This window comes from Rhincodon typus, chromosome 1 (assembly GCF_021869965.1).
Source record: "Rhincodon typus isolate 14 chromosome 1, sRhiTyp1.1, whole genome shotgun sequence".
NCBI classification, from domain to species: Eukaryota; Metazoa; Chordata; class Chondrichthyes; order Orectolobiformes; family Rhincodontidae; genus Rhincodon; species Rhincodon typus.
In genome coordinates this window covers 116,955,547-116,972,434 of record NC_063332.1, presented here as the reverse complement: position 1 = coordinate 116,972,434, position 16,888 = coordinate 116,955,547, and the positions used below count along the sequence as shown (strand labels likewise).

General features: G+C 40.2%; 1 protein-coding gene across 1 annotated transcript in view; it reads left to right on the top strand.

Annotated features, from left to right (window-relative positions):
- Positions 1–16,888, top strand: part of LOC109928744 (ankyrin-2-like) — a 909,810-nt gene that overhangs the window by 673,137 nt on the left and 219,785 nt on the right. Inside the window, exon 6 of the mRNA XM_048605114.1 lies at positions 14,943–15,041. Coding sequence (XP_048461071.1) covers positions 14,943–15,041 — 99 coding nt within the window. The remainder of the gene's footprint in view (positions 1–14,942; positions 15,042–16,888) is intronic.

Here is a 16,888-nt window from a genome sequence, read left to right as displayed (position 1 = left end):
TTTTCTGATGAAGGGTCTAGGCCCGAAACGTCAGCCTTTCTGCTCCTATGATGCTGCTTGGCCTGCTGTGTTCATCCAGCCCTGCACCTTGTTGTCTCGGATTCTCCAGCATCTGCAGTACCTACTGTCTCAGAGAAACAAAAGATTGAGTCTAGAGCGGGCAGAAATGGGAAAACTTAACATTCTTATCAACAGCTGCTGTCTCAAAAATAGAAACAGGATATGAATTGAAATTACTTACCTCTGTGTTGAATTCAGATCATAAAGTGTCTACTCAAAAGATGAGTACTTGTTATTTGAGCTTTTGTTGATTAAAATAGAGTAGGAGGACAAGAACGGAGAAGTCAGAGTGGGACTGAAGTGAAGATTAAAATAACAGACGGTGGTATGTCAGGACTGCGTTTGTAGACAATGATGGTAGTTCTGAAAAAGGGTCACTGATCTCAAAACATTATCTCTGCTTTCTCTCTACTGATGTTGCTTCACTTGATGAGTTTTTTCAAGCAATTTCTGTTTCTGTTTCTACCCGATTACTCACTTGCTTTCCCTATTGTTGCACTTTTATTTCCTTTCAATGTGTCCAATTTCATTTTATAAATTCTCATCAAAGATCTGTGCACATAAACCTCAGGTCCCTGTATTTAATATTCTCTTTCAGTGTTTTTCTAACCAAAGTGCATCACCTCACACTTCTCTGTTTTGAATCTCACCTGACTCCTATTCATCCAATCCTTCAAGTTGTCAATGTTGTCTTGGAGTTCCAAACTATCTTCCTCCCAGCTTACAAATCTTCTAAGTTTAGTGTCATCTGCAATCTTGGAAATTGTTCCCAACACACCAAGATCCAGATTAGTGATAAATATCAAAGCAAGGTTCCCAGTACCAACTTTTGGGAAACTACACCACAAACCTTCCTCCAGCCCAAAAATAATCCACTGACCTTTACTCTTTCTGTTTACTACCATTCAGCCAGTTACCACTGTCCCTAAAATACCATGACCTTACAACTTTCCTCTCAAGTCTGTTGTGAATCACTATTTAAATGCCTCCTGGAAGCCCGAGTATACCGTGTCGTAAGAATTACCCTCATCTACCCTTTCTGATACCTCTTCAGAAAGCTCCAAGTTAGTTGTACACAATTTAGAAATCCTTGCTGACTCTTCCTAATCAGCCTACCTTTCTCCATGTGACTATTGATTATATCCTGAATAGCGGTTTCTGAAAGTTTCCTCATTACAAAGTTAAACTAACTGATCTGTAATTGTTAAGATTAGCCTTACAAGCTCTTTGATCAAGGCCATAATGTTGACAATTATCCTGTCTTCTAGCACTACCCCAGAGTCCAGGGAAGGTGAAAATATTATGGCCATTGCCTTGCAGTGTCTATCCTCATATCATTTAATATCCTTGGAGGCACCTCACCCTCAGAGGCATCTCTCCGATCCACCTCTGCAGCCCTGTAACAATGTCCTCTCTCAGCTGTTCATCATCTTGTGTGTGTCTGCATCACTCTCATTGATGTATCCCACAACTATTGGGCCATTGCTCTTTGTGGCTCTGTTCCTAAACCTTTTCCTTTTATTAGTAACCCCTCCCCTAACCTTCATAAGTTTTCTCAAAATCTGCCTCCTTAAAATAATATTTCCAGTCTGTTTCTTTAATTTTCATATGACTCCTGTTCAATTTTCTGATACTTCTCCGTTTGGCATCTTGAAAGTTTTGATACTTTCAAGGAATCTGGATGTAAGTATTTGGAAAGTTATTTAAATAAAGAATCGGCTTGATTTAGAGGCTTCTGGTTGAAAAGTGATTACATAATTCTTCAATTGTGTGTGTATGCTGGTTTAATGTGCGGTACCCTTCTTTTTTCTCTAAAATCTCAGCCACCAACTCCCTTGGATTTTCTAGAGTCAGTAGTGGCTCTGTTACTAATTATCTATGGTACGTGCCTACTTGCTACAGTTGCACCTCAAGCGCTTGTCAAAAGAATTCTGTGGAAAATGCAGAACTGGCCAGCTGCTGATGTAAAAATAATCGCATCAAAATCTTCACAATTGCAGCCCAGGCCTTAGGCTTGGACCCTGCCATAATTTTGTCATCAGCAAGACAACACAGCTTGGAGTATGAAATGTTCTGCTATTGATCTGGTTCACTGTGGCTTCCTGTCTTTGCAGTACATCTCAAGTTTTTCTGGTCATTCAAAGCATAGAGACTGTCAATGATATACTGGGCTTTGACACTGCCAAATACAGCTCAGAGCTGCACCCTTGATTTATTTTTTTAAAAAAAAGCTAGTACATCAACATTCACCAACAAATAAATGAAATCAAAATACAAAGGATGTGCTAAACTATTTCAAAACTGCACAGCCAAACCCATGCTGACATCAAGTAATTGGGTAATATTGGAAAGGAAGCGTGGTGCACAGCTGCCATATTGATTTTAAACGTCTCAAATGACATATTCCAATAACCTAGAAGAAACAATTGACAATCAAATTATGAGGAAGCTGTCCAAAATGTGCATAGCGTAATGAGAACTGTTTGCTGCTTAGCAGCACCTGTACAATATACATGGAACCTTCAAGAAGCATCTGGGAAGTCAGTTGCCTGAGCTCTGACAGCACAAGGATGTCTTGTGCTCAAGAATGTCAGATCTCTGTTGGGAATCTTTCCCGCTCAAATGAACACATGGCCTGGGGCAGGCACAGTTCCCAAATATGGCCTTCAGTGTCAGAGGCGGTTGATCCAAGAGCATTGAAGTTCATTGGCCCAGATCAGCCTGTGACTGAGCCACACGGGTGGCTGGCTGAATCCAGGAGCGAGTCTGTGCAGAAGCGCAAGTGGGGGCACACATGGCATCATTAAAAGCATCCATTCCCTCATAACGTGGACATTTGCCCAGTTAATTTCCCATTGATGTCACTTCTTTCACTTCCTTCTCTTACTGCCTCGACCTTTCCATCGCTCCCCCACTCCCACCCCGATAGTGGAACCTGCTAGAGGAATCGGACTGTCAATCTGACCACTCTGTAGGCTGGTCATTTGGTGGTTAAAATCTGCCTTAATGAACAGTCCACCCTCCAAGAGCACGACTGCTGGAGTTACACAATTTTAATTTTTCTCTGTAAAGTTATATTTCTTGATACGTTGTGGCATTTTAATTTGTGCATCAATACTGCAATAAAAAGTATTAACTTGAGACTTTTGATCCTTCCCAATTTATCTTTCTAGCATAACTTATCTGAGTGATATCAAATTGCCACGACCGTGGGTGCTTGTAAAAATTATAGACCATGAGATGGTGGGAAATTCGCTGAAGATTCCGCATTGCAGATTTAACTTCCACAATAATTGCCTTTTCTAATCCCAGCTCCTTGGCTTGAACACAATGGCTTAGATTTATGTGTCAGTGATTCCCATGAAAGGATGGTTTGAATTGGTTCAAACTTAAATACAGACTTTTTTTGATGTAATATGCGTGAACGTAAATAATTGGTACAACTGAACATGTTGGTTCCATTTGGATCAGTATGAATTGACGTTATCCAAGCATGAACTTCAGTTAAAACAGTGGCCCAGATTTTTGCTGATGAAGTAGACAGGTTGAGTCAGGAAATCTTCCACCTCAGAAGACACACATCAACTTCAAATGTACCCACATGCATTATTGAGGTGGGGATATGATGGAGTCAAGAGCAGGCTGGAATACCTGCCTCAATTTACTGTGACATCGGTCTAATTTTAGTAATGATATTCAGGTTTTCAACCTTCATACTTCACCCACTTTCCCTATTACCTCTGTGCTACTTCAGAACTCCTGTAACATGCCCCATTCATATCCTCCTTGCCTTTTCTATACAACTTTATTTATCCTCCATTTTGAAAAAGAAATTATTTGTTTTTGAATCCAGCAAGCTAATTAAATACACCATACTGATGGAAACACTGGTTCAAGAAAGGCCATTCTTAAAAAAAAGTTATATCCCTTCAAGTGCTTAGTCTTTTTTTAAGAAAACAGACATTTTACTTCACTGACCACATCAATGACAGCTAATCCTTTTGTAACCTCTTAAAACTGTCAATTCAAATGTCCGTGCAGCCTCCTTCTGGGATCAATGTTGTGTACCTTTTGAATCTCAGCCAAGCATTCATAATGGCTACAAGTGTCAGATCAAGCCATTTCATTCTCTTAGACAGTAGAGTCTGTTGAAATTGCAAAAACAATGTTTCTTTTTCAGTGACACTAGGTTGCCTGTCAACTGGTATTCAAAACATTATGCTTGAACACATTAAACATTTAAGTGGCAGATTTATGTTTTTTTTTTCCAAATTGAGAACTGCTGAAGTCTTATTTCACTTTCAAAGAGCTCTGGCCGTTGAATTCATATCAGATCTTCACATTCTTAAGATTTAAGTGTTTCCTTAAGACTTAAGTTTATACTAGAACTTCTCCCGATGAAAGGACTTTAATGCATGTCACCGTTTACGCCATGCTGTTAAATGTAGTGGTCAATTTACCTTTGCAAGACTGCATACTATGTCAATCACTGGAGTGAAAACACATCTACTTTACACTGCAGTATCTAACTTATGAAAATGAAAGAATAGATATTTTCTTTTGTACTTTAAAACCTATTATTGAAGGAATTTCAAGACCACTGGTCTATTTAGTTTCTTAGGAATATTTAATGCTTGGGACTGTGGTTTTCCCATGATTCAAGTCTCCTCCTGAGAGTCTGTGAGCCATTTATTCTTGGAGAAGGAGCCTAAATGGCAGGGGTAAGGGTGGGGGAATGGGGAATGGGTGGGGGTTGCAAGGGGGCGACAGGCGTGGTTTTCGACTGCTCAGCCCACAAAGGAACCAGCAGGGGCAGGATTACTGCATGCAGGAGGGCTACCCATATCCTTAACCGACCAATGGCTAAACCTGCTAAGAAATGAGAATAGGACTGGGGTTTCCCAGAACTGAGTTCCACCCTACTATTTTAGAGGTCTCCTGCATCAGCCGATTCATTCAAAATCCAGACCAATATCTCCCATCTTCAATAAAACAAGAACTGCGGACGCTGGAATTATTAATCAAAAACAGAAATTGCTGGAGAAACTCTGGTCTGGCAGCATCTGTGGAGAAGGGTCACTTGACTTTTAATGTGATCTGTTTTTCTTTTCACAGATGCTGCCAGACCTGCTGAGTTCCTCCAGAAATTTCTGTCTTTGTCTCTCATCTTTAGTTCAGTTATGTTATTTTTGTTACCTTTGTTTCATTATTGTGACTGGAACCTTTCTACGGAAGCTTTAGAAGAGATGGTTGCCTTGAGGCTTTGTACTCAAACAATGACTGTGCTTTAATGTGTTCCTATTTGCATCCTGCTCTTGCATGACCCTGTCATTGTGGTGAATAGAAATCCTGTATAGCCAGTGGCTGTGTCAGAACTGCAGCTTTGATGAGCAGCATTACTAGAGAAGACCTCCAGCAAGTTTGCTTATGAAGCACAAATGAAACAAATTATTAATAGATTGGCTGCCTATATAATATAAATCTCTGTGTGCATATCTAATTTACTTGTAGATTGCATTTGATTTACATGATTGTTGATAGATTACGGGTAAAGTTCCGTTGGTCTGGGTGCTCAATCCTGACAGGACTTTGCATCTTCTGTAAATTTTAAAACCCATATATGAACCATCAGTCCAGAAAGAGTTGAACTGTCTCCTTAAAATTCTGGTGCTATGACTTTCTGAGCATGATTTAGCTACCTCTTGCATTGAGTAAGCTTTTTTTAAAATTTATGACCTGTTGAATAAGTAATAGTTTTGTTTTTCAGGATGTATTGTTGTTAATCTGTTAGATTTAGTGATGGAGGCTTTATTCTGCACAGTTTACGCCAATCACAGTTTCCCATATAATTATATTGGATGGTGCCACTGTCAAATAATTGCAAACTCCCTTGTCAACCACTGAACTTATTTGTCCAGATCTTTCCTCTTCTATTAAAAATTGATTCCTGCCACAAAGCAGAAGTTGACCTTTAATATAAAAATAAAGACACACAAGTCATAGAATAGAATCATAGAATCCCTACAGTGTGGAGGCAGGCTGTTCAGCCCGTCAAGTCCACGCTGATCCTCCGAAGTGCATCCCACCCAGACCAACCCTCTACCCTATCCTTGTATCCTGCATTCCCCATGGCTAATCCACCTAGCCTGCACATCCCTGGACACTACAGGGCAATTTAGCATGGTAATCCACATACCCTGCATGTCTTTGGACTGTGGGAGGAAACCGGAGCACTGAGAGAGAAACCCACACAGACACGGGGCGAACGTGCAAACTCCACACAGATAGTCACCTGAGGGCAGAATCAAACCCAGGTCCCTGGCGCTGTGAGGCAGTAGTGCTAACCACTGAGCCATCATGTTGCCCAAAAATTCAGCTCCCTGGGCTGCTTATACCCTGATGGGCATAAGGAACACATTTTGTTCCTCTACTTACAGCTTGGCACGATAGTGCCCTCACATTGCCTCTCTCAAATGCAGGCTGCAGGGGCCTTGGTCCCCTGCTTTGTGGCTGTTACCATTTTCAGTCATGGCAGAGCATCATAAACTCATTCTCAGGGGACAGAACCTTCTACTTCACGGGGGAAGAGCTGAAATGCAATTCACACCATCTGGTGGACAATTTTATTTTTTGTAAATTCACCAGAATACTTCAGAAGTTGCTTCCAAAGAAGCTACACATACATTTCCTTTAAACTCAATACCTGGATCTCCTTTGGAGATTTTCCAACTCAAGAAATTCCTGACTCGAGCCTTGAGAGCAGAAATCCAGCCTAAGAATCTCTCTTACTTCCAAATTCCTTACCATTTCCTCCTCTTTTTGTGTTGAAAGACAAGGTGAAAATGCAGTGATGCCCATAACTGCTGCTGACAGTTTCTGTACCTAATTGACTAGTGTAACAAACTAAATGGATGTTATAAAATCCATCAAGATGACCATTGAGAGTTATTTCGCATTCCTCTGACTGAATTTAATATGTTGTTATGCTCCAGAGGCAGAAGAATGGTACACATTGAAAAATCTAAACATTCCTACACTTAAGGCTTGTTGTGTATCACAGCAATGGCCTGGATTTTCCAATGACCAGAAAGTCCTTTGTGCACTGTAGATGAGAGTAGTGCATTGGGACCCTGCAGAATCCCTAACTGGGCAGACTTTGAAGGAATTGAAGATTCCATTGGGCAGTGCCCCTCTGCGTAGAACCCTCCGAAAGCATCCATTTCAATCTGAGAATTCGGTAAATTCTCCTGCAGTTATGTAAATAGTTACCCAGGAAACAGCAAACAATTAAAGACCTAGTCTGACTTCTGGGTACCTACTAAACTGACCACCCAACTAAACCCACACCCACTGCACTTTGCCCCAATCTCTTGCAACCCTGGTCACTGAACCAATACCACTCACCCAAACCCCACCCCCAAGATTGTCTCCTTCACACCAAAACCTGACATCTTCCTGTACTCCCTTCAGAACCTGACAATACCCACTCCATCTCTCCCTTGGGATCCAACAACCTTGCCCACCCACCCAACTCTCTGTTTGGAACCCAACATTGGCCACCTCTCTCCCCAGGACCTGGCAACCTTTCCTCTCCCGGGACCCAAACCCCATCTCTTCCCGCAGGACCTGACACCCAGCACCACGCCCTCGCCCACCAACCTTCCCTCAAGCTGAAATCCCATGTCCTTACTGTACCCGATACTCCTGCCCACCTTGACCAAATCCTAACACTCAATCAACTACCTCACACCCTTCCAATCTTATGTCTTGCTACCTGACTTACCTGACATTGTACCTTACACTTGCCTTACATACTTAACCTTTCACAGGAGCTGTTAAAGTAACTGTCTGTTCTGTTGGACATTTAAATCACAGAATATGCCAAAGGGGCCTGGTTTGTCTTCCCCAGCTATCCTACACTATGAGGTTACAGTGAAAGAGACAGATTTAAGATACAGCTCTGCATTTCTGCAGAATCTGCAATTGGAATCTCCTGCAAGAATTGCAGAGCTGTGCCTTAACATGAAAAAGAGCAGAATGGCAATCTTATTTATGATAGCTACCCCTCGGAAAGTCTGGCTCAATATACTAGGTTGGTGAATTTATTTCTTTTCCTTTACCCAACAGTTTGATTCAGACCACTGGCAATTTTCAAATGTAGCTCACCTGGTTCTGATCTATAAATGAAGCAGTTCTCAAATGAATGTCAGACGGTGAGCCTGGCCATCATTGGAAACCTTATTCTGCCTGATGTAATTTAAATGCATTCCGCAGTTAGCAGTCTAATCGGTGGTTCTTAAGGACCATGCTAGTGGCCACTCTATAAACATACCTCAGATTTTCTTCTCTTTTTAAGCAGGAGTGGACCACTGGAGTCCTTGCTGTCTCTGTTCTGAAAACTGTTTTTTACTGCAAATAATTCTGGGTTCTCTGCATCAGCTTCTGATAAAGCACTTGTTTTGGACTGCATTTGAAAATTCCTTTGTCCCTGTTATTAATTACAGCGGCAGGTTTTTGGAACATTGGAAGATAGGATGTACATTTCTACAGTCACTTGTGCATTTTGAGTCTTAAAAAGTGAATGTGCTACTCATCAAATAATGCATATTGATTTACAGTAAAAATGTAATTTGCTATTGCATTGTTCAATCCAATCTTGTTTGAAATTTGAAATTTGTTTCTGATTATCCTGCTACACCGCATCTAACTACTGTAAATGCATCTCCTTAGATTACTCCTTCAATATCAGTTCAAGCATTCCAAAACCATTGCTATTGAATAATATAATGTTTAGGGGTGGTTGTGAATTACGAGCCTTCCATTCCATGATTGAAAATCGGGCAAAGCACTAGATGAAAATTGGGGGTGAGTAGGCATCTCAGCAGGCTCATTGATATCTAGTGTCTTTCTGATGAAATTTGCTATTAGATCAGTAAATGGGTGAGTAGATCACCTGCCTCATACAGACTGAGAAAATAAGGAGATCAGCCACATTGTGTGTGGGATCCTGTGAAATGATGCTCGGCTCATTTGATCCCTTGGGAGATCTGAGGTGCTTTTATGAAGTGGCCACCAGACTGACCTTTTAAGAACCACTGGTTAGGCAGCTTACTAGCCAATGCATTTCAGTTACATCAGTCAGTTTGTGGTGTTCAAAGGGTTGTCCAGGTTTCGGCCTGACATTTGTTTGTCACCCATTCATTACATAGATCAGAAACAGGAAAGCAGTCATTGAAAATCGCTTCCATGCTTGGCTAGTGACATTACATTGAATGGCCTAACTCAGTGGTCATGTCCTTTTAGAGACTATTCAAACCATGCCACCCTTAAATGCCGTTGGCAGTATCTGGACGAATCCTTGGCCTCCACGTATCTTGGACATTCACCCAGCAAGAATGGGTGGCTGTGCCACTGTCAGAACCCAGCTCTGCATCTGGAAAACAGCGGATGTTCACATAATATTTACCTCGTGAGGGTTTACTGTTGTTAAGCATGATTAACAAAATGTTTCAGTCGAGTTTATTGTGGAAAACTGTAGAAAAGCAGCGCATTATTTCAAATCGAGTGAGATTGCGAACTTCAGAGGTAAAGAGGGATTTGGGTACCCTGGTACATGATTTACAAGAAGCTAGTATGAAGGTAAAGCAGATTATTAGGAAGACGTGTGAAGGTTGCCATTTCTTGCAAGTGAATTGAAATATAAAAACAGGGATATTTTTCTACAAGTGTGCCACATGGTCAGACCACATGGAGTACTATGTACAACTTTGGTCTCCATATTTAAAAAAAAATTACAAGTCTGTTAGAACCATTTCAGATAAGGTTCACTCAACTGACTTCTGGGCTGGGTAGAGGAAAGGGTGAATTGATTGGAACTGTACCCATTGGAGTTTAGAAGAATGAGATGTGATCGAATTAAAAACTATGTAAGATCCTGAGGGGCTGGTCAGTGTGAATGCTAAAAGGATGTTTCCTCTTTTGAGTTGGACTAGAAATAGAGGACATAGTTTAAAAATATGGAATTGCCCATTTAAGATAAAGAGACATGTTTTCTTTCAGAGGGTAGTGAGTCTTTGGAACTCTTCCCCAGAGAATAGTGGAGGCCAAGTCATTGTGTTTTTTTTTAAAGGTAGAAGTAGATTCTTAACTAACAAGACAGTTAAAGGTCATTGGGAATAAGTGAAAATGAGGAGTTGTGGCCTCAATCAGATCAGCCACAATATTTCTAAATAGTGGATTAGGCTCAAAGGACAGAATGGCCTAATCTTGTTCCTAATCTGTACATTTGTATCAGTCAGTGATGAGCTTTTGTGTTGGATGAGCACAACGTATTCTACTTATGGAAAGTATTCTGCTTTGGAACTGGAACTTCATTTGATGAGACCCGATTTCAATTTTTGTAATTCAACATTTCAGGGGCCCACAAGGACTATTTGCAAAGGACACTTTGTAATATTAAATTATAACATATTGTTTTATGTTCATGTTCTTAATTGTGCAAGTAGCAATTGATTTAATGTTGCCACAGCTCACAGTGATTTCATTTGTATTCATCCCCTGCCCTCAGGCTTTAGTATTGTGTGAGATGATATTTCAATTTATTCTTCCTTCAAAGCATCACCAATCTGTTATCTTTTAAACAAAAACGTAATGCCGTGATTTCCCTGTTTTATTAGTTCACTGAAACATCTCCTTGGTGTTACTGCTACTGCTTTAACACAGAAGATTGGCATTTAGCATGTTCAGTTGTTATTTTTAATATAACATGGACAAGGGGCAAAGTATTAATGAAAAATTATTTGATTAGATTTGTTTTTGAGTGATAGAGGACAGTCATTTTAGTCACAATTGTATAAAAAATAATGAGATTTTGACAGTTTATTTTGTTGGTCCATTTCAACCATTGCTCAGAGGGATAAACATTCAGTTCCCCTTTGTATTTTGATGAATTTGATGTATCTAACATATCTCCAAGATTGGAAATCTTACTAAACTTAAACTAGTCATCAGAGTACAAAAAAGAATGTTGAAGTGATTGAGAGGATACAGAGTGGAGAAATAGGGTGATTGAGGTGATAGAGTGATTGGACTGTATAACTTGTACGGGTTCTTACTGGTAGAACAGAAGTTCAAGAGGTGATTTGATTGCTGTGTATAGGATTTTAGAGTCTAGATACTATTGACCGTAACAAGCTGTTAAGTCTTGTCCAAAATCGTAAAATCAGAAAATACCATCTATGCTAAATTGGGGGTAAATTCAAAACCAGCATGTGGAAATACTGGTTGAAAGTTTTCATCAATTAATGAGTCGATACCAGAACTGAAAGTGGGACCTGATTCTACATGGGTGGATGGTGAGGTTCTGAAAAGCTGGTCAATTAAGAAGCCATTATAAGGATCACTGCTGCCATTCAGAAGACCAATTAGAAGGCTGGTTGATGAGCACCACCAAAGTAAGTGGCTATTGCAGAAGCTACAGAAAGTTGGAGAGGGCAGCGGTGCGCTGAGCTTCCTTCCAAGATGGGATGTTTTTTATTTGTACCTTTCGGTGGCCTCTTGGTGATCGAGGGGAGAGGTGTCACACCTTCCATCAGCAGGTCAGCAGCAACATGGCTGCGGGAACAGCTATTGTTGCAGGAGGGGTTCCTCCATTAACCGTGGAGCAGCCATAAAGGGTGACTGCCTCCAATCCCACATGAACATATTGGCACACTACCATATTTACATACATGGTATTGGTGCCTGCAACCACGGGTAAAATGCTGCTGAGGCTGGTGAAATGGGCCTTAGTTAGTTGTCTAATGAGTGACTGCATCAGTGAGGATCCTGTCACTAGCAATAAACCTTCAGGCTACCCTCCCAATACTACCTCCTACATGTCACTATCCCTCCTGGTTCCAAGCCCATTCAGATTAATATTTCTCAAAATGGTTGCTTAAACCATAGAGGAAGCTTCCTGGAGAAACAATGCAAGATATTAATATTAACATATTCAAATGCAAATTAAGTATATTTCTATCAAAATATTCTTTTGGGAGACAAATATATTAATAATTTGAAACTTGACAAGTGGTAATGGAAACATGCTTCGGATTAACAGGTGACTTTGGTCTTGTATTCTCAAAGTTTTCCACTATGGGAGGCACAGTGGGTCAGTGGTTAGCACTGCTGACTCACAGAACCAGGGACCCAGGTTCAATTCCAGCCTCGGGCGACTGTCTGCGTGAAGTTTGCACATCCTCTCCATGCCTGCATGGGCTTCCTTTTGGGTGCTCTGGTTTCCTCCCACAGCCCAAAGATGTGCAAGTTAGGTGGAATGGCCATTCTAAATTGCCCATAGTATCTTGGGAAATGCAGGCTTACAGGGATAGGATAGGGAGGTGGGTCTGGGTGGGATTTCCTTGGAAGGTCAATGTGGACCCAATGGGTTGAATGGCCACACTGTAAGGATTCTATGAAGAGTGAAATAGGAAAGAACATTTCTGATGATTCATTCCTCCTTTTGTCTGTCTTCTTGTCGCTAGTGATATTTCTTCTTTGCCTCATATATATTTTTGAGGCATCTGACCAAATTTAAATTGCCTGTTGGCAATAAGGCCAGAAATTATTACTTTACCCTCTCTGTCCAAGGATGAGCCACTCATGGTGAGGTTCACTTTTTTTTTTAATTTTCAGTTTTCAGCTGTACTTGCCCATTATTGTGGTACAGATTGTACTCCAGTTGTAGATTAAAGTCTTTTTGGTTCATAATGGTTCTTCCTTCAAGCACTATGAGGTAAATACAAACACAAATACAAGAATGGGATTGGGTGTGTATGTGTGTACGCAATGCTATTAGTTTGAGATTTGGAAATATGAAAATTTATCAGCAAATCAGAACACAGCCTATGAATAATCTCCCAGTTAGAGCATAATATATCATTCTTCAATAGAGAGTGTACATACATTTCCCCACACTGTTCTTCAATAAATATTGGCATTTACACTTCAGACAATGACTCTGAGATGGTTCTCCCAACTTCAGACTGAATTGGTGTTATTTCATTGTATTGATAGATTAAAAAATAAAATAGTTCAACTTCTAGAAGCATTCACTTGTTCAGATAATAGTATCTGTGCGAAGAGAAATGTAGGCTGTGATGGGATAGGCAAGGATTTGGGTGGGTATAGGATTTCATGCTACTGGTTAATGAGACACTTTCCTGGCTCCATTCCATCCCTGGACAATTTTTCCAGAAGCAGGGAATGACAGGACTTTCAAACTGCAAGTGGTGGGTTGCCAGCTGAAGCTCTTGAAAGTCTTTCCCTGAAACCCTTCACATTCCTGCGGCAGTGCAGTACAGCAAAACTGCCTGAAAGTGACAGCGTGACGGCAGACCAGGACCTTGTATTCCAGCCATGTTCAGAGATGTTTCCCTGCCTGTCTCTTGGGTTCAGCTGTAGCTATAGCTCACCTGTGGAGGAGTAGTTGTGACCCTGTTGCGAACGCCTATTTTTAAAAACATATTATTTTAGCTTTTAAAACCATTGCCATACCTTACCTACGTTGGAATCCTGCTTCTGCTCCCCTGTTTTGGGTTCTCCAGGTTCGGCCCCACTATCCCTAATCAGCTGGTAAACTCTCTCTCGATACTAGTTGACTAACATCAGGAGAAGCACACATGAAAGTGATGGTTTCCCACATGGTATGGGGTTCTGCTTCCCATGGAACAATGTAATGATGGAACAATGTAATGTTATTACTAATTTTAATGTGCTATTAATTTTAACATTATTGCAATGCGAGCCATAAAATTAATGTATCATTTAATTACGCCAAATAGTGCAGAGACCCTCTTGAGATTCATCTTCTCAATTGAAACAGATAATAAAATCTCTGATATTTGCCCTTCAATAAACACATGGGGAGAAATGTACAAAGAAGATAGCCTAGCTAGTCTAACATTGATTGAGCCTAATGACTTAACTCACCTCGACGGTTGCAGTTTGTTCAATATTTGATAATTGTTGCAATAGTTATAGTTTTTGTTCAATACTGAATGAAGCACCTACTCTGCTTTTCAAAAAAAAAGCTATCAAATTTTCATTCTGGTAATTGGTTTTATTCTTTCAAATGACTTTGTTGCATAGGTTGACAAAATATGTCACATATTAAATTTATACTGTATCCTTCCAGCATTGTGACCATTCTGAAAGGCCCAGTTAACTATCAGAGGCTCAGGGATTTGTTAATGAATTCTGTAATATCACAGAAGTCTTGTTAGGTAACAGCAATTGACTCCAGTAACTAATTGGCTAAATACAGTATACTTTAGGAGAACTATGAGGGGGATAATGTGATATTGCAGAGTTTTGTAGTGCCAATATTTTGTTCTTGTATATCATCAGCTTTCAAGTTTTTTACTTCTTTGTGAGGCTGTCAGTTCTGTCACTCTACATGAGATATGCATTTCTCTGTGCCCACATTTCTTCATGCATAACATCCAATTAATCTTCTGCACTTTGTTACAAAGGAGTAAAGATCAGATAAATCAGATTGAACTGTAGCCACATATTCCCTAGACAATTGGTAAAAGATTGGTCTGCTCTTCCAGACCTCTTAGCCTGGATTTTCGGCTCATGTTAATGTCAGTTTTAAAGTAATGCTAGTAGTATAAACAAATTGAAACATCTAAGCTGATGTGTTTTAAAAAAAAGGTCAAAGGGAAGGAGACAAGATATGTGTCTCTGTCAACTGACCATGCTTTCTAAGTAGATTAACTTTTAAACATCTTCTGCCATGGTTTGCATCAATCAATGATAATGCTGACATATTCGGGCATATATTTCTTGTTGACTGGTATTTAATTCTAAATGATTTGATGACTTCAATTTTTTTTTAGAATGGATTCACTCCACTCTATATGGCTGCCCAGGAAAACCATATTGAAGTTGTGAGATTCCTTCTGGAGGTTGGAGCTAACCAGAGCACAGCCACTGAGGTATGTTACTCCACCCTGATGATTAATTGTAGAATAAGAAATGACCATGAGACTGTTACCAATATGAACATTAAAATGTTGGAAGCCTTCCCTCCCAGTCATTGATGGTTTTTATTGGTGATGGTTTACAAAAACATTAAGTTTTATGGGTATAGAATTTTCCGTCAGAATACTGCTGAGACTAACGGTGTTCCCTGATTTATTGATGCCCTTTCCATAGAGCAGTAGACGTTGTTTATTTGGATTTTAGTAAAACCTTCAACAAGGTTCTGCGTGATAGACTAATTAATAAAGTTAGGTCATGTGGGATTCCGGGTGAGCTTGCCAATTGGATACACAATTGGCTTAATGACAGGAAACAGTGTGTGGTGGTGGTGGATGGTTGCTTTTTGGCGGCCAGTCACCAGCAATGCTCCACAGGGATTGGTTCTGGGTTCTCTTTTGTTTGTCATTTATATAAGTGATTTGGATGAGAATATAGAAGGCATGATTAGTAAATTTTGCAGAAGACACTAAAATTGGTGGCATAGTAGACAGTGAAGAAGGTCAAGTAGATAAGTGGGCTGAAAAATGGCAGATGGAGTTCAATCTGAACAAATGCGACGTATTGCATTTTGGTACAACAAACAAGGATAGGGCTTGTACAATTAATACTAGGGCCCTGGGCAGTGCTGTAGAACAGAGGGACCTAGGGGTGCAGGTACATAATTCTTTGAAATTTGTGTTGTAGTTAAGACAAGGTGATTAAAAAGGTGCTTGGCACACTTGCTGTCATTGCTCAATCCTTTGAGAAAAGGAATTGGGAAGTCATGTTGAGGTTGTACAGGACATTGATGAGGCCTCTTCTGGAGTACTGTATTCAGGTCTGGTCGCCCAGTTATAGGAAGGATATTATCAAGCTGGAGAGGGTTCAGAAGAGATTTATGGGATGTTGCCGGGTATGGAAGGATTGAATTATGAAGAAAGGCTGGATAGGCTGGGAATCATTTCACAGGAGTGTGGGAGGTTGAGAGGCGACCTTATAGAAGCTCATAAAATAATGAGAGATATAGATAGAGTTAATGGTAGTTGTCTTTCCCGCAAGATGGGGGATTTCAAGACTAGGGGGTACATTTTTAAGGTGAGATAGATTTTAAAAAGACATGAGAGGCAATTTCTTTTACACAGAGAGTGGTTCATGTGTGGAATGAACTTCCTGAGGAAGTGATGGATGCGGGTACAATTACAACATTTAAAAGACATTTGGATAAGTACGTGAATAGGAAAGGGTTGGAGGGATATGGGCCAAAAGCAAGGCAGGTGGGGGACTAGTTTAGTTTTGGATTATATTCGGCATGGACTGGTTGGACCGAAGGGTCTCCTTCCGTGCTGTATGACTCTATATAGTCCTACAAAAATGTCCCTTCTAGTATCTATCCAATTCACTTTTAAAAGCCACAACTGAATCTACTGGCACCACCCTTTTAGGCAACACTGTCCAGATTTTGAAAAGTTGCTGCGTGACAAAAAGTTATTTTCTTATGTCACCCTCGGCTTGTTTACCAAACACTTTTAAATTCTTCATCCACTGGTTCTTTACCTGTTTGCCAATGGGAACAGTTTCTCATTATTTTGTGGAGACCCTTAAAATTTTAAATTTATCTGTGAAAATTTCTCTTCTCCAAAGAGAAAAATCTAAGCATCGTCAATATATCCATGTAATTCCTGCATAAATACCAACCTTTTCCTAGCTACCGTTAGTTCTGGACCCGAAATGTTAACTCTGATTTTTTTCCACAGATGCTGCCAGACCTGATGAGCTTTTCCAGCAAATTCTGTTTTTGTTCTGACTTCCAGCACAGTTTTTT